The sequence below is a fragment of the Mobula hypostoma genome, chromosome 31, assembly GCF_963921235.1.
Source record: "Mobula hypostoma chromosome 31, sMobHyp1.1, whole genome shotgun sequence".
NCBI lineage: Eukaryota > Metazoa > Chordata > Chondrichthyes > Myliobatiformes > Myliobatidae > Mobula > Mobula hypostoma.
The window spans coordinates 2,154,631-2,179,725 of NC_086127.1; the positions used below are offsets into that span (position 1 = coordinate 2,154,631).

The window sequence follows — 25,095 nt, forward strand, 5'->3', positions numbered from 1 at the left end:
CATGCAGTCAATTTCGTCATTCGGATGGCTGATGTAAATTTAAAAATTTGCATTTGAACTCAGCTCGCTGGACAATCTCATTCGTCACCAACAGTCATCATAATAACGATTCAATGATCCTAATTCTGACATGTGGCAGTTTTTCAATCTGCTAACTGCGCAAATTCCTTGCATCTAACATCATGGATAATTATCTAGTTTTGCAGCTTCATGTGCGACATCTTATCAATTGCCTTCTTAATATTCAGGTAAATTATATCCATCCTCTCTCATATGTCTAACCTACTTGTTGCTTCCTTCGTGAATGCTATCAGATTTCTAAGGCATCCTTTCATATTAGTGAAACGGCGATCGAGTTCCCTAAAAGTTCATCCCCCAACAATGGACTCTAAAATCTTAACACCGAGGTTCGGCCAACTATATCATACTTCGCTGTCGTAGCCGCAAAATTGATCCAAACAAAACCTTTGCGCCCAGTTTGCTACACAATTGAATAGTACTTGCATGACACGCCTACAGCTGCAAAGTTGGCTCCAAATATTCTCATTCCATAATCCATGAGCAATTAGAAATTATGCAGTTCAGCATTATTGAGCGTTATCTCAGCAGACAGCAAAGGTGCGACATTCACTATCCAAAGCTACGAATGGCTACGAAATACTCATGAATATGTAATTTATCCCGCTCGCTCTAACGTCGCCCCTGCTTAATATCATAATGAACATTTGAAACGCGAAGCACAGAATAGATCGCTCTGATCCACTCTCGATTCTTAAACAAAGGTTTTTAAACTTTGCGATTCCTGCAGAACATTAAACTTAAAGAACAGTTGAATCGGTCTAGTAAAATATTATGCAATCAGCATGATAAAACACAAGAGATGGGCGAGTGTGGACAAGCAGCCCATACAATGGCATGCAACAGCTTGGGCACCTCTGGTCAAAATGTCTGTTACTGTCAATAGCTAAGCGAGTAAAAGACGGCCTGATTTCCAAAACGCATAAAGATAAAGATGACGCATTTATTTAATACTTTAAGCAATATTGCTTTTTATTTCCATCTTTTACAGTTTCAAAATAACAAAAAAAAAGGAAAAAGGCCCGAAGTAAACGTTTGGGCAGCCGGCATGGTCAGTACTTAGTAACACCACCTTTGACAAGTATCACAGCTTGTAAACGCTTTCTGTAGTCAGCTAAGAACACAAGCACACGAGAACACTAGAACACCACAGCACGATACAGGTCCTTCGACCCTCGATTTTGTGCCGACCCATATATTCCTTAAAAAAAGTACTAAACCCACACTGCTCCGTAACCCTCTATTTATCTTTCATCCATGTGCCTGTCCAAGAGGCTCTTAAATACCCACAATATTTTAGCCTCCACCATCATCCCTGGCAAGTCATTCCAGGCACCCACAGCGCTCCGTGTAAAAATCTTACCCCTAATGTCTCCCCTAAATATCCCTCCCTTGACTTTGTACGTATGCCCTCTGGTGATTGCTATTCGTGCTCTTGGAAAGATGTACTGTCTATCCACCCTATCTGTGCCTCTCATAATCTTGTAGACCTCTATCATGATTCTTCTCATTCTTCTAAGCTCCAAAGAGAAAAGTCCCAGCTCTGCTAACCTTGCCTCATAAGACTTGTTTGCCGATCCAGGCAACAACCTGGTAAATACCCTCTACACACTCCCATAGCTTCCACATCCTTCTTATCATGAGGTGACCAGAACTGAACACAATACCCTAACTGTGGTCTCACCAGAGATTGGAAAATTGCAACATGATCTCCCTACTCTTGTACTCAATCCCCCTATTAATGAAGCCTAGCATCCCATAGGCCGTCTTAACTATCCTATTAACCTTCGCAGTGAGTTTGATGGATGTATGGATTTGACCACCAAGGTCCCTCTGTTCATCCACTCTCTTAAGTGTCCGACCATTAACCCACACTTATCCGGATTGAACTCAGTTTGCCACTTTCCTGTCCAGCTCTGCATCATATCTTTCTCCTCTTGCAACCTCCGACAACCTACAGCTCCATCCACAGCTCCTCCAATCTTCGTGTCATTTGCAAACCTAGTCACCCATCCTTCCGCTTCTTCATCCAGGTCATTTAAAAATCACAAACAGCAGGGGTCCTAGGACAGGTCCTTGCGGAACTTCTCCAGTCACCGACCTCCAAGCACAATACTTTCTTTCTACTACTACTCTCTGTTTACTTCCTGCAAGCCATTTCTTTAACCTATCAGCCAAAGTTCCACTGATCCTATGCCTCATGACTTTCTGTACGAGTCTCTCGTGTGGGGCCTTGTCAAATGCCTTGCTAAAATCCATGTAGACCACATCTACCGCCCTAACCTCATCAATTTATTTTGTTATCTCTTCAAAAAACTCAATTAGGATCCTGAAGCACGACTTTCACTTCACAAAGCCATGTTGACTGTACTTGAGTAGACTGTACTTCTCCAAATGCTCGTTGATCCTATCCTTAATAATCCTTTGAGGCTGACCACCGACGTAAGACTCACCGGTCTAAAATTCCCAGAATCCCCCCTATTACCTTTTTTTTTTATAAAAAAAGAGAACTACATTTGCCATTCTCCAATTCTCCGGCACCTCCCCTGCAGCCAAAGAGGATTCAAAAATCATAGCTACTGCTCCAGCTATCTCTTCTATCACTTCCCACAGCAACCTGGGGTATATCATGTCCGGCCCTGGGGACTTAACAAGCTTGATGTTTTTAAGAAGATCCAACATTTCTTCTTCCTTAATCTCCACATTGTGCAGCACATAGGCTTGTTTTATTTTGACCTCAGATTGATCAAGATCCTTTTCTCTTGTGAATACTGAAGCAAAATATTCATTTAGGACCTTCCCAGCCTTCTCCGCCTCCAGGCATATGTTACATTCTTTATCCTTTAGCAGTCCAACCTTCATTCTTGTCGTCCTTCTCTTCTTCACATACGTATAGAACGCATGGGGTTCTCATGGCAAACCCATCTCATACCCGCTTCGAAATCTTCTAAGTCCTTTCTTAAACTCCTTGCTGGCGTCTTTCAATTCTTGTTCGGGGAATTTTTGCCAATTCTTCCTTCAAAAGGGCTTCTAGTTCTGTGAGATTATAGACAATAGGCAATAGACAAATAGGTGCAGAAGTAGACCATTCGTCCCTTCGAGCCTGCACCGCCATTCTGTGATCATGGCTGATTGTATACTGTTAATACCCGGTTCCTGCCTTGTCCCCATAACCCTTGATTCCCCTATCCTTAAGATACCTACCTAGCTCCTTCTTGAAAGCATCCAGATAATTGGCCTCCACTGCCTTGTGAGGCTGCGCGTTCCACACCTCCACAACTCTCTGGGAGAAGAAGTTCCTCCTCAACTCTGTCCTAAATGACCTACCCCTTATTCTTAAACCATGCCCTCTGGTACTGGACTCTCCCAGCATCTGGAACATATTCCCTGCCTCTATCTTGTCCAATCCCTTAATAATCTTATATGTCTCAATCAGATCCCCCCTCAATCTCCTTAATTCCAGCGTGTACAAGCTCAGTCTCCCTACCTCTCTGCGTAAGACAGTCCGGACATCCCAGGAATTAACCTAGTGAACCTGCACCTCCTCCACAGCCAGGATGTCCTTCCTTGACCCTGGACACCAAAACTGCACACAATACTCCAGGTGTGGTCTCACCAGGGCCCTGTACAAATGCAAAATGTTTTCCTTGTTTTTGTACTCAATTCCCTTCGTAATAAATGCCAATATTCCATTAGCCTTCTTCACTGCCTGCTGCACTTGCTCATTCACCTTCACAGACTGATGAACAAGTACTCCTAGATTTCTTTGTATTTCTTCCTTACCTAGCTCCACACCGTTCAGATAATAACCTGCCTTCCTGTTCTTGCTCCCAAAGTGAATAACCTCACACTAGTTCACCTTAAACGACATTTGCTAAGTTTCTGCCCACTCACCCAGCATATCCAAGTCATCTTGAATTCTCCTAACATCCTCATCACATGTCACACTGCCACCCAGGTTAGTATCATCAGCAAACATGTTGATGTTATTCACAATGCCTTCCTCTAAATCATTGACGTAAATCGTAAACAGCTGTGGTCCCAATACCGAGCCCTGTGGCACCCCACTAGTCACCACCTGCCATTCCGAGAAACACCCATTCACTGCTACCCTTAGATTTCTATCTGCCAACCAGTTATCTATTCATGTCAATATCCTCACCACAATGCCTTGAGCTCTGATTTAACCCACCAATCTCCTATGTGGTACCTTATCAAATGCCTTCTGAAAGTCAAGGTACACCACATCCTCTGGATCTGCCGCGTCTATCTTCCTGGTTACATCCTCAAAAAACTCCAACAGATTAGTCAAGCATGATTTTCCCTTGGTACATCCATGCTGGCTCGGCCCAGTCCTGTCACTGCTATCAAGATATGCCGCTATTTCATCTTTAATAATGGACTCTAGCGTCTTCCCCACTACTGATGTTAGGCTTCCATGATTCTTGTGTCGTCTTCCATGTTCTGCTCTTCTGAGGTCTATCCACAGATTTTCGATGATGTTCAAGTCAGGGGATTGTGAGGGCCATGGCAAAACCTTCAGCTTGCGCCTCTTGAGGTACTCCATTGTGGATTTTGAGGTGTGTTTAGAATCATTATCCTGTTTTAGAATCCATCCTCTTCTCATCTTCGGCATTTTTACAGACGGTATCGTGTTTGCTGCCAGAATTTGCTGTGTTTTAATTTAATTCATTCTTCCCTCTACCAGTGAAATGTTCCCCGTGCCACTGGCTGCAACACAAGCCCAAAACATGATCGGTCAACCCCTGTGCTTAACAGTCGGAGAGATGTTATTTTCATGAAATTCTGCACCCTATTTTCTCCAAACACACCTTTGCTCATTGCGGCCAAAAGTTATATTTTAACTTCACCAGTCCGCAGGATTTGTTTCCAAAATGCATCAGGCCCGTTTAAATGTTTCTTCGTGATCCTCTCACGCTGAATGCTGTGCTGAGGACGCAGGGAAAGTTTTCTTCTGATGATTCTTCCATGAAGGTCATATTTGTGCAGGTGTCGCTGCACATTTGAACAGTGCACCACCACTTCAGAGACAGCTAAATCTTCCAGAACGTCTTTTGCAGTCAAACGGGGGTTTTGATTTACCTTTCTAGCAATCCTACGAGCAGTTCTCTCGGAAAGTTTTCTTGGTTGCTGGACCTCAACTTGCCCTCTGCCGTCCCTGTTAACTGACATTTCTTAATTACATTACGAACTGAGGAAACTGCAATCTGAAAACTCTTTACTATATTTTTATAGCCTTCTCCTGCTTTGTGGGCATCATTACTTTTAATTTTGAGAGTGCTAAGTAGCTGCTTAAGGAAGCCCTTGGCTGCTTACTATTTGAACAAGGTTTGAGGAGTCAGGGTATTCATACAGCTTTGGAATTTGCATCACCTGGCCTTTCCTAACGGTTACTGTGAAAACGTCATCGCCCTAACAAGCTAATTAATGTCTGATACCTTGGTAAAAGTTATCTCAATGCTCAAGTCTCTTCGGGTGCCCAATCTTTTGCATGGTGTTCCTTTCCATTTTCCACTCTAAAATTGTACAAAATAAAAATAATACACTAATCTTGCTGAAATGTGTTGAGAAGAATGCTTCATCTTTAACTTTAATACTTTTGCAGATCAATTCATCTTCTACTCACCTAACTATACACAGTGACAGAAATTTACATCTGTATACATCATGGTCCGCTAAATTGAAATCTGTAGATACAATTTATTTCAGAGCTTATAAAAACTGCAAAACAGAGCAGAATAGTACAATTATAACATGGGCAATAAATACTTCCGCCAAAACGATACTAATACCGCTGAATCCGAGTACCAGGGACAGCTATTCTTGAAACACAGTCCATCATGTTTGCCTTCTACGAAGCAGCAGTCCGATCTACCTTCTGTATCGAGAAGCTCTCAAGCCTTATTGATGTATCCGACGTGTCCGGAGTGAGCCATGTCTCATTGAAATCTTGATCTTCATAGCAATCTTGTCATTTATCCACAATCTTTCTCCCCACATTTGAACTTTTCCGAACAATATGCTGGTTAGAGGGACTTACATTCCTGAGCCTTTCATCTTGGCTTGGTGTTCTCACATCTTCTCTCTCCTCCGGCCAGTGTGATGTACCTTCGCCACTTAAAAATAACGTATATGCATGCTTGAGAGATAAGTCCGCGGAGTACGTCCAAAAAAAAAAATAGTGAAGTCGCTAGTTCTTCAAGACGGTTCAAATGTAGTTCCTTAGAGAAAACTTACAGGCTTCAGATTGCAATGGCAGTAATTCAGCAGACGTATGTTTAGACGTTCTGTAAGCTGCCCAAACATGGCATCCTGGTTCACAGGCGCCAGCTTGAATCCAAAGCAAAGCCATGCTATCTCAGATCCATATTGACTGTGATCTCCCTCTGAGGAAGTTGGAGATCCAGTTACGGAGGTGCGTCCAGACGCTCACTTACAGAAGTCTGTTGATTAACCAACCTTACGGGTCTATGACAGACAAGCAGCAACCTCACCTACTATTGTTTGTTGTCCAAGTGAGTGGCGAACCAGTGGGATTGCGTTGTTTTAGACCCATTGTGGTAGTAGGCGAATTATGGCCGGCCCGGTGCTCATTCAGGCAGGTGTTAATTCCAAACAGTACCAACTTCTCGAACAATTTAAATCAGGTAAATACGAATCTTTAGATCAATAATTAATTGAGATTGATCACCCTCCTCTTCTGAATGTTGCGAATGTTGCGCCTTTGAAGATGGGATTCAATATGCAGTAGGACGATTTAGAAGATGTCCATGCACATCGCAGTTAATTCGTCCAAAGGGGTTTTCAGTACTCGGCCAAGTACACCATGGAAGCTCGACAACTTGAAATATTTTACCCTCTTGATGCATATTTTGATATCAACCTCTGAGACAGAGAGTATTTGGCTGCCGAGAATTGTGGGTATTCACACACGTTGCGAGTTCTGCCCACTTCTAAATTTTGCATAAACGGTGTTGACGTCACTGGAGAGTAAAACGTCATTGATTTTTATCAGACTGGGAGACCGCTTTGCTGAACATCTACGCTCTGTCCGCCAGAGAAAGCAGGATCTCCCAGTGGCCACAGATTTTAATTCCACATCTCATTCCCATTCTGACATGTCTATCCACGGCCTCCTCTACTGTAAAGATGAAGCCACACTCAGGTTGGAGGAACAACACCTTATATTCCGTCTGGGTAGCCTCCAACCTGATGGCATGAACATCGACTTCTCTAACTTCCGCTAAGGCCCCACCTCCCCCTCGTACCCCATCTGTTACTCATTTTATGCACACATTCTTTCTCTCACTCTCCTTTTTCTCCCTCTGTCCCTCTGAATATACCTCTTGCCCATCCTCTGGGTCACCCCCCCCCCCTTGTCTTTCTTCCCGGACCTCCTGTCCCATGATCCTCTCGTATCCCCTTTTGTCTATCACCTGTCCAGCTCTCGGATCTATCCCTCCCCCTCCTGTCTTCTCCTATCATTTTGCATCTCCCCCTCCCCCTCCAGCTTTCAAATCCCTTACTCACTCTTCCTTCAGTTCGTCCTGACGAAGGGTCTCGGCCTGAAACGTCGACTGCGCCCCTTCCTATAGATGCTGCTTGGCCTGCTGCATTCACCAGCTACTTTGATGTATGTTGCTTGAATTTCCAGCATCTGCAGAATTCCTGTTGTTTAGATTTTTATCCTGTCAGATTTCGACGGAGACCATAAGACCAGAAAACATAGGAACAGAATTAGGCTATTTGGACAATCGAATCTGCTCCATTATTCAAATATGGCTGCTCCCCACCCGCTCCTCAGCCTCACTCCCCGTCCTTCTCCCCGAAACATTTGATGCAGTAACTAATCAAGAACTTATCAAGTTCCGCTTTAAGTACGTCCAAATGTGGAGCAATTAATTGCATACACACCCTGTCACGGCTGTGGGGCCTGGTATTTCATATGGAATCGTCTTTTTTTTTTATTTTCACGATTAACTTCCACTGATGGTACAAGGGCGAATTCTACACAACTGGCTCTCTGACCACCAACTATCTGTCGGTACAAGCTCCAGAGCCTACCCATTCTGTATGTAGCCTGGTATATCTGGCGATTCATAGGCTTAATAATTTGTGAAATTTGTTAATCCTAATTTCTCAGAAAATGCAATGTGAACAGGAACCACCTGTGTATAAAAGAACTTCGTCAGACACCCAGTAAACCTTTTAAACCTCCCTTGAAATAATGCCTCCCGGGAGGGGGGAGAAGATGGCGGCGCGATGACAGCGCGCGCGGTCACTTCAGTGTGAATATCTGTTATTTGTCAAGAAGGGGATCGTGCGCAATCCTGATTTGATGGAGACCGACGTGAGAGCACAGTAGAACAAGTGAAAAAAAATTCTGAAATGACTGCTTTGCTACCGCTGTTACTGTGTGGTAACCGGAATCTCCGGAGCTGAAGGCCTCGAGATCCTCGGTTTTGCGTGTTTCAGCGGCCGTGTGGACGTCGTAGGCGCTCGGCAGAGGATGGCGCTCGCGAGGCGATATCGGAAAGGCTGCTCGGGAACTCAGAGTTTTCGGACGGATAAATCAGGGTCAGCTGGAGTCGGCTGCTTCCAAGATATCGGCAAGTTGATGGTGCCTAGAGGTTTATGGCAGGGAGTTTATCCCTTTTTCCACCTGCTATTGTGGACTCGGGAGTCGATCGATTCGGGACATTGAGAACTTTATTTTGTTGTGCCTATGGTCTGTTCTTTATCAAATTATGGTATTGTTTTGCACTGCTGTAACTATGTGTTATAATTATGGTGTTTTGTCAGTGTTAGTCTTTGGTCTGTCTTGTTTCTGTGACATCACTCCGGAGAAATATTGTATCATGTCTTGATGCATGTGTGCATTTCGAACTGACAAGAAAAGTGGACTGAGTGTTCTCATAATCTAAAAAAAAAAATAAAATGTGCCCTCTGGTCGCAGACAACTCGAAAATTGGTACAACATTCGTACTGGTAATCATATCTAAACCCCTCAAAAGATGATGAGATTCAAACACCTCCAGCTCACATGTCAAGGTTGCATGGTAAACAATCACAGCCTATCCAAGACTCACAACTGCAATTTTCCATCCAGACGATATGCCATAGACTAATCGCGTTTTTTCAATGTCATGCTGACCAGAAATGCACACCGTTTCCAGCTATCTTTATCAAACGAGTTTTAACATTTGTCTTCACTGTCAGGTATTTGATCGTTTGTTTTTTCAGAAGTCTATATATCCCGGATTCGGACCCGCTGCAAGTACCATTAAAGAGGTCAATGCCGTCAAAGTAAAAGTGATCAGCCTACATTTATTGTCGTCGTAGGAATATGTAGCCTTATCCTAAATTAAGATTCATTTGATTCAGAAAGTTACAGATAAATAAAGAACTACAATTAAATTTATTTTCTTTAGAAAGTACATATAAACAAAAGAATAAAAACAACGTTGGAAATGAAGGCAAATTGCGCAAATAAAAGAGAACTTACACTGGGAACACACACAGCAGACTGATGAGTTGTGGAATCCTTGATAGAGAGATTGTATGCTGTGGAAGCAGCTCAGTGTTATGGTCAGTGAAGGTAGCATGATGGTTCAGGACATGATGGTTATAGGTTGGTAGTAACACTGATTGAATCTGGTGGGATGGAATCTTGAGCCTCTGCAGCTCCTTCCTGATGGTACTAGCAGGAGGGATGTATGCACTGAATGGTGACGCAATTTAATGAATGATGATGCATTTTTATGACAGCGCTCATTGTAAATGCGGTCAATATCGGAGAACTATGAACTGGACTGTCTGTAGTTTTTTTTTCCACTTTCTGTAGACTTCACCTTTCCTGCATATTGGTGTGTCCATACCAGGCCGTGGGCGACCATTTAGGATGTTGAATGCTGATCAGTGGCACTGAAGAACTTCCTGATGTCTGTTTCTTAATTACACAAGTGTTCCAGAGCTGCGTAAAGTGCCAATGGAATATCATTTTCTGCTGACCTGTGATGACAAGAGGGAAATTGAAGGAAACGCTTTTTTTCCGTGAAAACGAGCACAAAAGGTACAGGTCTCATCTGGATAAAAACTGTCACGTATGTTAGTTTTTTCTTTGCTTTGCTTTGTAGGAAATTATGAAATTCTAACGTTGCAACAACCGTTGAGAGTTCTACTGTGATTAAAACTTAGCAGGAAATTGCAACTTTGAATGTGAAATGGCTTGCCATTTATCGGAAATGGTCCTTTGTACTCTTCTCGTTCGTCGTCCCTCAACACCACCTATATGGCCGTCAGCAAGTATCGAATCTTTTCTCCATTCTGTTCTTCCAGTTGGTGAAGATTCTTAATACCTCTGTCAGTGGTGGAGGCAGATACATAGAGCATAGAATAGTACAGCACATTGCAGGCCCTTATACCCTGCCACCCCAACTTAAATTCCCCTATATACCTGTTCAGTAGTCTCTTAAACTTCACCAGTGTATTTGCCTCCACCACTGTCTCAGGCAGTGCATTCCACGCACCACACACTCTCTGAGTAAACAACCGCCCTCTAATATCCCCCTTGAACTTCCCACCCCTTACCTGAAAACCATGTCCTCCTGTATTGAGCAGTGGCGCCCTGGGGAAGAGGTGATGGCTATCCACTCTCTCTAGTCCTCTTATTGTCTTGTACACCTTTATCATGTCTCCTCTCATCTTCCTTCTCGCCAAAGAGTAAAGCCCTTTCCCTTAATCTCTGATCATAATGCACACTATCTAAACCAGGCAGCATCCTGGTAAATCTCCTCTGTACCCTTTCTAATGCTTCCACATCCTTCCTATAGTCAGGCGACCAGAACTGGGCACAGTTATCCAAGTGTGACCTAACCAGAGTTTTGTAGAGCTGCATCATTACATCGCGACTCTTAAACTCTATACCTCGACTTATGTAAGCTAACACACCATAAGCTTTCTTAACTACCCTATCCATCTGTGAGGCAACTTTCAGGGATCTGTGGACATGTACCCCTAGATCCCTCAGCTCGTACACACTACCAAGTATCCTGCCATTTACTTTGTACTCTGCCTTGGAGTTTGTCGTTCCAAAGTGTACCACCTCACACTTCTCCGGGTTGAACTCCATCTGCCACTTCTCAGCCCACTTCTGCATCCTATCAATGTCCCTCTGCAGTCTTTGAAAATCCTCTACACTATCTACAACACCACCAACATTTGTGTCGTCTGCAAACTTGCCAACCCACCTCTGTACCCCACATCCAGGTCGTCAATAAAAATCCTGAACAGTAGAAGTGCCAGAACAGATTCTTGTGGGGCACCACTAGTCACAATCCTCCATTCTGCATGTAGTCCCTCCACCACCACCCTCAAGCCAAATCTGAATCCACCTGACCAAACTTCCCTGGGTCCCATGCCTTCTGACTTTCTGAATAAGCCTACCATTTGGAACCTTGTCAAATGCCTTACTAAAATCCATATAGATCACATCCACGGCACTACCCTCATCTATATGCCCGGTCACCTCCTCAAAGAACTCTATCAGGGTTGTTAGACTCGATCTACCCTTCACAAAGCTATGCTGACTGTCCCTGATCAGACCATGAATCTCTAAATGCCCAGAGATCCTATCTTTAAGTATCTTTTCCAACAGCTTTCCCACTGCCGGCGTAAGGCTCACTGGTCTATAATTACCCGGACTATCCCTACTACCTTTTTTGAACAAGCGGAACCACATTCGCCTCCATCCAATCTTCCGGAACCGTCCATGTGGACAACGAGGACATAAAGATCCTAGCCAGATTCTCAGCAATCTCTTCCCTCGCCTCGTCGAGCAGCCTGGGGAATATTCCGTCAGACCCCGGGGACTTATCCATCCTAATGCATTTTAACAACTCCAACACCCCCTCTCCCTTAATATCAACATGCTCCAGAACATCAACCTCATTCATATTGTCCTCACCATCATCAAGTTCCCTCCCATTGGTGAATACCCAAGTGAAGTATTCATTGAGGACCTCGCTCACTTCCACAGCCTCCAGGCACATCTTCCCACCTTTATCTCTAATCGGTCCTACCTTCACTCCTGTCATCCTTTTTTTTTTCTTCATATAATTGAAGAATACCTTGGGGTTTTCCTTTACCCTACTCGCCAATTCCTTCTCATGCCCCCTTCTTGCTCTTCACAGCCCCTTCTTAAGCTCCTGCCTTGCTTCCCTGTATTCCTCGAGAGACCCATATGATCCTTGCTTCCTAAACCTCATGTGTGCTGCCTCCTTCCACCTGACTAGATTTTCCACCTCACTTGTCACCCATGGTTCCTTCGCCCTACCGTTCTTTATCTTCCTCACCGGGACAAATGTATCCCTAACATCCTGGAAGAGACCTCTAAACATCGACCACATGTCCATTGTACATTTCCCTGCAAAAACATCATCCCAATTCACAGCCGCAATTTCTCACCTTATGGCCTCATAATTTGGCCTTCCCCAATTAAAACTGTTCCTGTGCTCGCTGACTCTATCCTTTTCCATAAGAATGTTAAAGGGCAAGGAGCAGTGGTCACTGTCCCGCAGATGCTGACCCACTGAGAGACCAGTGACCTGACCCGGTTCATTACTTAGTACTAGATCTTGTATGGCATTCCCCCTATTCGGCCTGTCCACATACTGTGACAGGAATCCATCCTGGACACACTTAACAAACTCTGCCCCATCTAAACCCTTGGAACTAATCAGGTGCCAATCAGTATTAGTGACGTTAAAGTCACCTGTGATGACATCCTTGTTATTTTTGCACCTTTCCAAAATCTGCCTCCCACTCTGCTCCTCTGTATTTCTGCTGCTACCAGGGGGCCTATAGAATGCCCTCAGTAGAGTAACTGCTCCCTTCCTGTTCCTGACTTCCTCCCATGCTGACCCAAAAAAGGATCCTGTTACATTACCCACCCTTTCTGTCGCTGTAGTAGTGTCCTTGACCAGTAATACCACCCCTCCTCCCCCTTTTTCCGCCCTCTCTATCCCTTTTAAAGCACTGAAATCCAGGAATATTGAGAATCATTCCTGCCCTGGTGCCAGCCAAGTCTCTGTAATGGCCACGACATCATAATTCCATGTATGTATCCAAGCTCTCACTTCATCACCTCTGTTCCTGATGCTTCTTGCTTTGACGTACACACCTTCTACCTTGCTGTCTTTACACCGTTTATTCTGCTTCTCTTTCCTCAAAACCTCTCTATATGTTAGATCTGGCTTTAGTCAATGCAGTTCTTTCACTGCTCTATCGCTCTGTGTCCCATCCCCCTTGAAAATTAGTTTAAACCCTCCCGAACCATGCTATCAAATGTACCTGCAAGGATATTGCTCCCCCTCGAGTTCAGGTGCAACCCATCCAATCTGTACAGGTCCTACATTCCCCGGAAGAGATCCCAATGATCCAAAAATCTAAAACTTGCTCGCTGCACCAACTCCTCAGGCACGCATTCAACTGCCATCTCCTCCAGTTCTTACCATGACTGTCACATAGCACTGGCAGCAATCCTGAGAATGCCACCCTTGAGGTCCGGTTCTTCAGCCTTCTGTCTAGTTCCCGAAACTCACACTTCAGGACCTCATCCCTCTTCCTGCCTATATCGTTGGTCCCAACATGTATCACGACTTCTGGTTGCTTTCCCTCTCGTACCAGGATGTCGTGCATCGGGTCAGAGACATCCCGGACCCTGGCATCTTATGGCAGTAGCAAGCGCGGAGCATGGCCTGGGTGGTGAATATCTTTGTTAATGGAAGTTGTTTTCTTTCGGCAACGTTTCATGCAGATGTGCCCAATAGTTGGAGGTTTCAGCGCAATCCACTAGGTTTTGTTAAAGGAAATGGTGCTCCTTCACCAGACTGTAATGCAGCCAGTGGGCACACTTTTCACCACACACCTGTGAAAGTCTACGAAGGTGTCTGGTGGGATGCCGTATCTCCGCTGACTCCTCCACGGATGAGTCACAGAACACGACCCAGTTCCCCAATTCGAAGCACTTACATAGAAAGCCTTCTGACTCCAATAACGACCTATTTGTTGCCGTTGAATCTGATGCCTTGCTCATATGTTCATTTCTATGTGTAATTAGGGGGGGGGGGGGAAGTACAGCGACATGATTTGATTTCGTGAAATACCGTGGCGGGATTGAACAGTTGTCATTCTTCTTGTTAGGGCATCACTGGAGCAGTGTGTTAAATCCAATGCAGCTGTAGTTATTGTGCTGAATATAGATGGGCAGCGACTTCTGGAAGCTTGTCTGATCATGTTCTCTGACAAGGACATGAAGGCTGTCAGGGATGAGAGCCTCATTTTGTTGTCGTGTCACTCAATACAAGGAATAATTGCTTAACATCTGTCTTTGGCGTTATGTTAACTGCGGCCAACATCTCGCGAAGAAGTTTTTCGGTATGTAGCGCGTTCGGTATTTAATGATTAGGTGTTCCAGTCTAGAGCCAAGCCAAGCAATGAGCCAAGCCCAGCCCGGCACCTCCGAGAACCAGGATGAGTTTATCATGAAAGCGTTGCCGCTGCCTCTGACCATTCTTGGTTTCTCTGTCTGGTCAAATGATGAATTCTTGGGTTGGAGCGCCGTATCCGAAGTGATTTGGCTGAGGCATGTCCCTTAAATCCGGATCACAACAGTGATGCCTTGTTTACTTTTTGATTATCTGTCTAGAAAATCCATTAAGCCTAAACATTTCCGAAAGTGTTGATGCTTTTCAGACCGTTTATCGTAGACATATGCAATAACTTTGTGTCTCTAATAAAGTACGATGTGTTTCCCTTAAAATACGTTATAGATTTTATGAGCCTTTGGAAAGGAATCCTGGATTATCGATCCAACCGCTGATTCAGCAGTTATTCGTAAAGTTGCTGGTGTTTCCCTGTTTATCTCTGACATTTCTGATACACGTGCGGTGAACAAATGTGGCGCAGGGCTTAGGAGCCTAAGAGCGAAATGTTTTCCCCACACCATGGAGAGGATTCCTTCCGAATAATCACGTACCAATATCAGCCTCGGAGCCTCAGTGGGCGGAACTACCAAAATCCCTCAAACTGACGATCACCGCAGTGAAGTTGTTTTATTTCTTCACATTGAACGAAACAGTGAAATTTACGGAAGCCGGGGAACTACGTAGAATGATACAGAAATATCTCCGGGGATTGCAACGTGTCTTAAAATAAAACCATTACTGTATTGATTTCCTTTGGATATTCAGGCGAGGCAATGTAATAACTTCCGAACAATGGCAAGTAACGTGAAAGAAAATAATAAAAGAATGTCAAAATATCAGACGAGAATTTTTTATGTTCCTCTGCAAAAATTAACCTTAGGAGCAACTCTATTTATACAATTTGACTTCAGAAAGTCCAGTCGCGAATTGTTTGTTTATATGTCACAGCAGTTTACATTGAAAGCTGGTCAAGAGCGCCAGCCTTCGAGTAACTCTACAAATATTTCGCGGGGATGTCTTGATGGTCTTTGCAGAGTGCATTTACGATAAGGTTGTATACCTGCAGGAATTCAACTGGTCCAGAAATTGCAAAGAACTAAGAAAATTGACTGATAGCTTTCCTGTATCACCTTATTGAATGTGCCAGTGCGAAATCCACACAGTTCCATTTCACACATTTTAAACGTAAGGCAGAAAATGACGTCCGACGTGAAGATATCATTTTTGATTTTATTAAGTGCAATCGTAAACAATAGCCAGATCAGAAACTCTGATCAAGTGAACTAGTTCCCGAAGAGAACTCTGATAGGCTAATGAAATCTTTCACATCTGTTCAGCAATAGAACACAAAAAGGATCATATGTACAATTAAGAAACATTAAAGTATAGTAGAAATACTAGAGCCATGATGATCATGATGAAGTCTGCTAGAGAGAGACTTTTATACACATGCTGTCCTCTATAACTCAAAGATATTGAAGGATAAGGTTGCAGGGTCACAAAACGTGGCAGGAGCACTTGGAGCTAAAAACTAGTCCCCACCGGGAGAAAACAGCACCTGATGTTTTGGCACTGTTCTCCAGGAGTTTAAGGACTAAGTCCAGCCGGAACATTACTCACCCGTGCTCTTGAAAGTCAGGTGTTAACCCTACCTACCAACAACCAAGGATTGCCATTCTGGTCCCCTTCATTATACGATATGAAGAAACACGTGACTTTCCTCTCAGAGACAATAGGTGTTTGTTCACTCGCTCTTGAAGGTTGGACCCCACCGTCGCAGATCTTTCCAACCATAGCATCGGGAAATTGACATGCCATGTGAAGATGTCCTAAACATTATATAATTTGTTGTCTGCTTTCCCTTAATTAGCAACTGAAAACAATCGAGGTAACATTAGCATATTTCCTGATAAACTGTCTCGGCTCGGAAGGTCGAGAGTTTATTCCTCTCGACAGAAGTTGTCTGACATGATGATTTGGTGCAAGGGGAAGGTTACAGGGATGTCTTCTGGAAAATGCACGACCTTCACAGAAGGATTGGTTGCAAAACAACTAACCTGGAAATAATATCCTTGCGTACAGGTATGCTGGTGCCTTTGGGGAGAACTTACGCGAGCCTGAAACAGTGAACCTGTGGAAACAAGCAAGTTAGATTCAATTATGCAACAGTTCGTTTTAAGATTGATAAAAAAGGCAGAGGAACTGTGTCGAACTGGACATCAAAGCATTAGGACGGGTTGAAAGATGTTAGTTTTAATTGCCAGCGGGATTAAGAATAAGGTTGCAAGAGCCCTGGCTGTCGATAGTGCTGAATTAGCTGCTTGATATTCCGCGTTATTGATGCTTCAGAAGGAATTATTGTGACGTGAATGAGGCGTGACCGACATTTTTTTAAATATATATGGACTGCAGGAAGAGCGGCCGCAGTGTACGTAATGTCAACCGTATCTGTGTGGATGGACATCAAAACACGTGTCACTATTGTCTTGGGAGTCCTCTATAAATCCCGGAGCGCATCCCGAACGTGCGGATGAGAAAAGGATGAAGATATTGGAAAGCGACACCTTACACAATTCAATATCCCTCTCCAGAGTGAATAGAGAAGAAAATAAATCTCTCGTATCTCTTTTGGCTCCTCACATAGCTGTCCATTCTGATTCTCTAAGAGACCACTTTATCCCTCACTATCCGTTTGCTATTTATATAACTTTCGAAGCCCTTTGGATGTATTTCACCTTACTTGCCAAAGCAACCTCGTATCTTCTTATAGTTTTTCTAATTTCTTTCTTAAGATTCTTATTACATTCTTTATCTTCCTCGAGCACCTCATTTACTCCATGCTGCCTATATTTATTGTAGATATCTCCTTTTACGAGCGATGCTACCATATAAACCATACAAAACCTACAGCACAGAAACAGGCTTTTTGACCCTTCTTGGCTCTGCCGAACCATTTCCCGCCTATTCCCACTGACCTGCACACGAACCATATCCCTCTATACACCTCCCCTCCAGGTATCCGTCCAATTTATTCTTAAATGTTAAAAACGAACCCGCATTTACCAATTCGTCTGGCAGGTTAGTCCATACTCCCACCACTCTCTGTGTGAAGAAGCCCCGCCCCCATGTTAAACTTTCCTCCACTCACCCTTAACCCATGTCCTCTGTTTTTTTTATTTTTTTCTCCCCTTGCCTCTGTGGAAAAAGCCTGCTTGCATTCACTCCATCTATGCCCATCATAATTTTATATACCTCTATTAAATCTCCACTCATTCTTCTACGCTCCAGGGAATAAAGTCCTAAACTATTCAACTATTCAACCTTTCTCTGTAACTGAGTTTCTCAAGTCCCGGCAACATCCTTCTAAACCTTCTCTGCACTCTTTCAATCTTATTACAATCCTCGCTGTAATTTGGTGACCAAAACTGAAAACAATACTTCAGATTCCGCCTCACCAATGCCTTATACAACCTCATCTTAACATTCCAGCTCTTATGCTCAATACTTTGATTAACAAAGGCCAATGTACGAAAAGCTCTCTTTACGACCCTATCTACCCGTGACGCCACTTTTAGGGAATTTTGTATCTGTATTCCCAGATCCCTCTGTTCTGCTGCACTCCTCAGTGCCTTGTCATTAACCATGTATGTTCTGCCTTGGTCTGTCCTTCCAACGTGCAATACCTCACACTTATTTGTATTAAACTCCATCTGCCATTTTTCAGCCCATTTTTCCAGCTGGTCTAAGTCCCTCTGCAGGCTCGGAAAATCTTCCTCAGTGTCTACTACACAGCCAATCTTTGTATCATCAGCAAATTTGCTGATCCAATTTACCACATTTTCATCCAGGTCATTGATATAGATGACAAATAACAATGGACCCAGCACTGATCCCTGTGACACACCACTAGTCACAAGCCTCCACTCGGAGAAGCAATTCTCTACTACCACGCTTTGGCTTCTTCTATTGACCCAATATCTAATCCAATTTTCCACCTCTGCATGTATACCTAGCGACTGAAGTTTCCTAACCGACCTCCCATGCGGGATCTTGTTAAAGGCCTTACTGAAGTCCATATAGACAACATCCACTGCCTTCCCGTCATTCACTTTCCTGGTAACCTCCTGGAAACTCTCCAGTAGGGTGGTCAAACATGACCAACCATGCACAAAGTCATGTTAACTGTCCTTAATAAGTCCCTGTCTATCCAAATGCTTGTAGATTCTGTCTCTTCGTAGACCCTCCAATAACTTACCCACTACCGACGTTAAACCTACGTAATGTCCTGGATTACTATTCGATCCTTTTTTTAAACAACGGAACAACATGAGCCACTCTCCAATCCTCTGGTACCTCACCCGTAGACAGCGACATTTTAAATATTTCTGCCAGGGCCCCTGCAATTTCAACACTAGTCTCCTTCAAAGTCCGAGGGAATGCCCTGTCAGGTCCCGGGGATTTATACAGTTTAATTTTCCTCAAGACTGCAAGCACCTTCTCCTTTTCTATCTGTACAGTTTCCCTGATCTCACTATTTGCTTCCCTTAATTCCATAGACTTCATGCCAGTTTCCTTAGTAAATACAGACGCAAAAAACCTATTTAAGATCTCCCCCATTTCCTTTGGTTCCGCACATTGCCGAACACTCTGATCTTCTAAAGGACCAATTGTATCCCTTAAATCATTTTGATCTTAATATACCTGTAAAAGCTCTTTGGATTATCCTTCACTTTGACAGCCAAGGCAATCTCATGTCTTCTTTTAGTCCTCCTGATTTATTTCTTAAGTATTTTCTTGCATTTCTATACACCACAAGCACGTTATTCACTCCCTGTTTCCTATACATGTCATGCAACTCTCTCTTCTTCCTTATCAGAGTTGTAATATCCCATGAGAAACAAGGTTCCTTATTCCTATTCACCGCGCCTTTAATTCTGACAGGAACACGCAAACTCTGCCCTCCCAAAATTTCTCCTTTGAAGGCTTCCCACCTATCGATCACATCCTTGCCAGGGAATAAACAGTCTCAATCCATACGTCAATCCATGCTTTTTAGATCCTTTCTCGTTTCTTCAAATTTGGCCTTCTTCCAGTTCAGAACCTCAACCCTAGGTACAGATCTATCCTTGTCCATGATCAAGTTGAAACTAATGGTGTTATTATCACTCGAACCAAAGTACTCCCCGACACAGAATTCCGTCACTTGTCCTAACTCGTTTCCTAACAGGAGTTCCAATATTGCATCCCCTCCAATATCCTTAGAAAATCATGGCTCTGTCAAACATTTAACCTTTTCTTTCAACCTAACAGGAACATAAAGAATCTGTACCCTCAAATTTTCATCTTTAAATGATCTCCATTTCTCTATTACATCCTTCTGATAAAGCAAATTGTCCCAGTCCACTCCCTCTAAAGCCTTTCGCATCTCCTCGAAGTTAGGCTTTCTCGAATCAAAAATCTCAACCCTCTGTCCAGTACTACCCGTCTCCAGAACTATTTTGAAACTAATGGTATTGTGATCACTGGACCGGAAGTGCCCCACAACACATGCCTCCGCCACCTGACCGATCTCATTCCCTGACAGGGGATCCGATACTGACACTTCTCTAGTTGGTACCTTTATGTGTTGCTGCAAAAGTTATCCTGCACACATTTTATAAGCACCAAACCATCCAGCCCTTTTACAGTATGGACATCCCAGTCTATGTGTGGAACATTAAAATCTTCTACAAAAACAACCCTGTGCTTACTACAGATATCTGCTATCTCCTTATAAATTTTCTCCTCCAATTCTCGCTCCCCATTAGGTGGTCTATAATACACCCCTGTAAGTGTTACTACACATTTCCCATTCCTCACTTCCAACCAATGAGCCTCCCTAGACTGCTGTGCAATCTATCCTGCCAGAGCACCGCCGTAATATTCTCTCTGACAAGCACTGCAACACCTTCCTCTCTTGTCCCTCCAATTCTCTCACACCTGAAGCAACGAAATCCAGGAATATTTAGTTGCGGATCAAACCCTTCCTGCAACCATGTTTCACTAATAGGTACAACATCATATTCCCAGGTATCAACCCATGATCTAAGAACATCCCACTTTCAGCAATGCTCCTAGCATAAAAATAAATGCATTTAAGGAATTCTCCACCTTTTATTCTCTGTTTATGTAGTACTTTCGGTATTTATTCAGTAGGTCTAGAGAACAAGAATGGGATATTTCCGGCATATCCGAGCACCGTGATGAGTTTGTCATGAGGGATATGCCGCAGCCTCTGCCGTGTTTTGGAGTCTCCGCCTGGTTATTGGTGACTCCTAGGGTTGGAACAGAACCATAAGAGTGAAGCCTTGTTTACTTTTTGATTACCTATCTGCAAAGTCCAATAAATCTAAATATTTCCGAAGGTGTTGTGTTTTTTCTTAACTGAATTCCTGTTGATCGTAGACATATGTAATTGTTTGAAGTCTGAAATCAATGACGAAGTCAAAGAATGTTACTCAATTCATGGGTGTTTCCAATAAATATAAATATTTCCTAAAGCGTTGAATTTATCTGGCCATGTTGATCGTAGACTTATGCAAATACTTCATGTCTGTAATGAACTAGGAAGTGCAATAAATTTTATTCACTTCATGGGCCTTTCCAAAGTACTCTTCGGTTATCAACATAGAACATAAAACATAAAATACTTCAGCACAGCATAGGCCCTTCGGCCCACGATGTTATGCCGACCCTCAAACCCTGCCTCCCATATAAGCCCCCAACTGAAATTCATCCATATAACTGTCTAGTATCCTCTTAAATTTCACTAGTGTTTCTGCCTCCACCACTGACTCAGGCAGTGCATTCCACGCACCAACAACTCTCTGAGTAAAACAACTTCAGCTAATTTCCCCCTTGAACTTCCCACCCCTTACCTTAAAGCCATGTCCTCTTGTACTGAGCAGTGGTGCCCTGCGGAAGAGGAGCAGGCTATCCACTCTATCTATTCCTCTTATTATCTTGCACACCTCTATCACGTCTCCTCTAATTCTCCTTCTCTCTGAAGAGCAGAGGCCTAGCTCCCTTAATCTCTGATCAAAATGCGTACTCTCTAAACCAGGCAGCATCCTGGTAAATCCCCTCTGTACCCTTTCCAGTGCTTCCACATCCTTCCTGTATTGAGGCAACTAGAACTGGTCACAGTACTCCAAGTGTGCCCTCACCAGAATTCTATAGAGCTGCATCATTACATCGCGACTGTTAAACTCCATCCCTCGCCTTATGAAAGCTAACCCACCATATGTTTTCTTAACTACCCTATCCACCTGTGAGGCAACTTCCAGGGTCTGTGGACATGCACCCCCAGATCCCTCTGCTCCTCCACACTACCAAGTATCCTGCCGTTTACTTTGTACTCTGCCTTGGGGTTTGTCCTTCTTAAGTGTACCACGTCACAAATCTCCGGGTTAAACTCCATCGGTCACCTCTCAGCCCACTACTGCATCCTATCAATGTCTCTGTGTAATCTTTGACAATCCTCTACACAATCTACAACACCACCAACCTTTGTGTCGTCTGCAAACTTGCCAACCCACCCTTCTACCCCAACATCCAGGTCGTTAATAAAAAATCACGAAAAGTAGAGGTCCCAGAACAGATCTTTGTGGACACCACTAGTCAGAATCCCCCAGTCTGAATGTACTCCCTCCACCACCACCCTCTGCCTTCTGCAGGCAAGCCAATTCTGAATCCATTCTGGCCAGACATCTCTGGATCCCATGCCTTCTGACTTTCTGAATAAGCCTACCGTATGGAAGCTTGTCAAATGCCTTACTAAAATCCATATAGATCAGATCCAATGCACTATCGTCATCTATATGCCTGGGCACCTCCTCAAAGAACTCTATCAGGCTTGTTAGACACGATCTGCCCTTCGCAAAGCCATGCTGACTGTCCCTGATCAGACCATGAATCTCTAAATGCCCAGAGATCCAATCTCTAAGAAAGGCTCACTGGTCTATAATTACCCATACAATCCCTGCTACCTTTTTTGAACAATGGGACAGCATTCGCCTCCCTCCAATATCCCGGTACCTTTCCCGTGGACAACGAGGACATAAAGATCCTCGCCAGAGGTTTAGCAATCACTCTCCTCAACTCGTGGTGCAGCATAGGAAATATTCCGTCAGGCAACGGGGACTTATCCGTCCTAATGTATTTTATGAACTCCAACACCTCCTCACCCTTAATATCAACATGCTCCAGAACATCAACCTCACTCATATTGTCCTCACCATCATCAAGTACCTTCTCATTGGTGAATACCGAAGAGAAGTACTCATTGAGGACCTCGCTCACTTCCACAGCCTCCAGGCACATCTTCCCACCTTTATCTCTAATCGGTCCTAACTTCACTCCTGTCATCCTTTTTTTCTTCACATAATTGAAGAATGTCTTGAGGTTTTCCTCTACCCTACTCGCCAAGTCCTTCTCATGCCCCTTTCTAGCTCTTCTCAGGCCGTTCTTAATTTCCTTTCTTGCTCCCCTATATTCCTCAATAGACTCATCTGATCCTTGCTTTCTAAACCTCATGTTTGCTGCCTTCTTCCACCTGACTAGATTTTCCATCTCACTTTTCGCCCATGGTTCTTTCTCCCTACCATTCTTTATCTTCCCCACCGGGACAAATTTATCCCTAGCATTTTGCAAGAGATCTCTAACCATTGACCACATGTCCGTAGTACATTTCCCTGCAAAAACAAAATCCCAATTCACAACCACAAGTGCTAGCCTTATAGCCTCATAATTTGCACTTCCCCAATTAAAACATTTCCTGTCTTCTCTGATTCTATCATTTTCCATGATAATGCTAAAGGCCAGGGAGCGGTGGTCACAGTCCCCCGGATGCTCATCCACTGAGCGATCTTTGACCTGTCCCGGCTCATTATTTAGTACTATATCCAGTATGGCATTCCCTCTAGTCGGCCTGTCCACATACTATGATAGAAATACGTCCTGGGCACACTTAATAAACTCTGCCCCATCTAAACCCTTGGAACTAATCTACGTCAATAACTAATGTTATTGACGTAGCATCCTGATTGCCCAGCATGTAATCAAAAAGTTTCTGACGTTTCTCCTTTAATTTATGGAATGTCTATGCAGGCCATAGAAAAGGTGCAAAGAAGATTTTCAAGGATGCTGTCTGGATTGGACAGAATGTCTTATGAAAGTAGGTTAAGTGAATTCGGCCTTTCTTTCCTGGAAGGGAAGGAGGATGACACATGACCTGATAAAAGTGTATAAAGTGGTTGGAAGCATTGATCGTGTGAATGTTCAGAGACTTTTTTCCCAGTGCTGAAGTGGCTAACAGGAGAGGACACAATTTTAAGGTGCTCAGAATTAGGTGCAGAGGAGATGTTACGGGTAGATTTCTTAGACATAGATTAGAGAGTGCGTGAAATGGATTACCGGTGACGGTGGTGGAGGCGGTACGATAGAGTCTTCTAAGAGATTCCTAGGTAGTTACATGGAGCTCAGAAAAATAGAGAGTTATGGGTAACCCTAGGTAATTTGTGGGCCGCAGGACCTGTATTGTGGTTTTCTATGAACCTGAGACGAAGAGAATTTGGTGCAGAGCTTAGGGGCAGCATATGGATTATCTGATCGACAGCTAGCGAAGTGTTTCCCACACACTATTGCGAGGATGTCTTCCGAATAATCACGTACACATGTCAGTCTCGGAGCCTCAGTGGGCGGCACTTCCAAAATCCCTCATGCTGATGAGCATCACAGTCAAATTTTTTTATTTCTTCACGTTCTCACCCCCAGGAAATACATTGAACGGCAGCGTGACATTTTCAGACGCCGAGGAGCTACGTAGAATGATACGGAAATACCTCCAGGGATTTCAAGGTGTCTTTAAAAATCAATTATGGATTTCGTTTGGATTATGCAGAAAGAAAAACTAATAACTTCGGATCAATGCCAGGTAAAATACAAACAGATAATAGAAATTGCCAGCATATCAGATAGCGTTGTTCCTGTTCTTCTGCAAATTTTACCCATAAAGCAATTCTATTCATGCTATTTTTCCTTCAGCGTCTAGTCGCAAACTGGGTTTGCTGACTTGCACTTGTGTCACTGTGGACTGCATTGAAAGCTCTCCAAGAGCGCCTGCAATTGAGTAGCACTACTAATATTCCTTGAGGATATTTTGTGTACAGAATATGATCTCATTAACCCATGCAATTTTTTCATGTTTATCCAGACATTTTTGCAGGAGTTACTTGCAAAGAATGATCCTCGCCCATCCTTGTTTGACGTTATCATCGGTAGTGACGATAAAGAAATACGACATTTTTGGAAAACACTTTTGAAATTTCAGGATATGGATGCAGATCTAAGGAAAATCATGAATGAAATTTCACGGAAAGGTACAGATTGGTTCTGGCTTATTGTATTATAATCAAAATAGATGGGATGGTGAAATATATGGTGCTATGTGAATCATTGAAGACATAGAATC

The 25,095-nt window shown here is 43.6% G+C and overlaps 1 protein-coding gene across 5 annotated transcripts in view; it reads left to right on the forward strand.

The window, feature by feature from the left end:
• Positions 1-25,095, forward strand: part of LOC134340008 (NACHT, LRR and PYD domains-containing protein 3-like) — a 108,327-nt gene that overhangs the window by 12,404 nt on the left and 70,828 nt on the right. For 3 of the 5 annotated variants that reach the window (XM_063036885.1, XM_063036881.1, XM_063036882.1), the window contains 3 exons: positions 9,944-10,171; positions 24,399-24,558; positions 24,838-25,003. In XM_063036885.1, coding sequence (XP_062892955.1) covers positions 24,502-24,558; positions 24,838-25,003 — 223 coding nt within the window. In that variant the 5' untranslated portion in view covers positions 9,944-10,171; positions 24,399-24,501. The remainder of the gene's footprint in view (positions 1-9,943; positions 10,172-24,398; positions 24,559-24,837; positions 25,004-25,095) is intronic. The other 2 variants (XM_063036883.1, XM_063036884.1) reach the window with 2 other exon arrangements.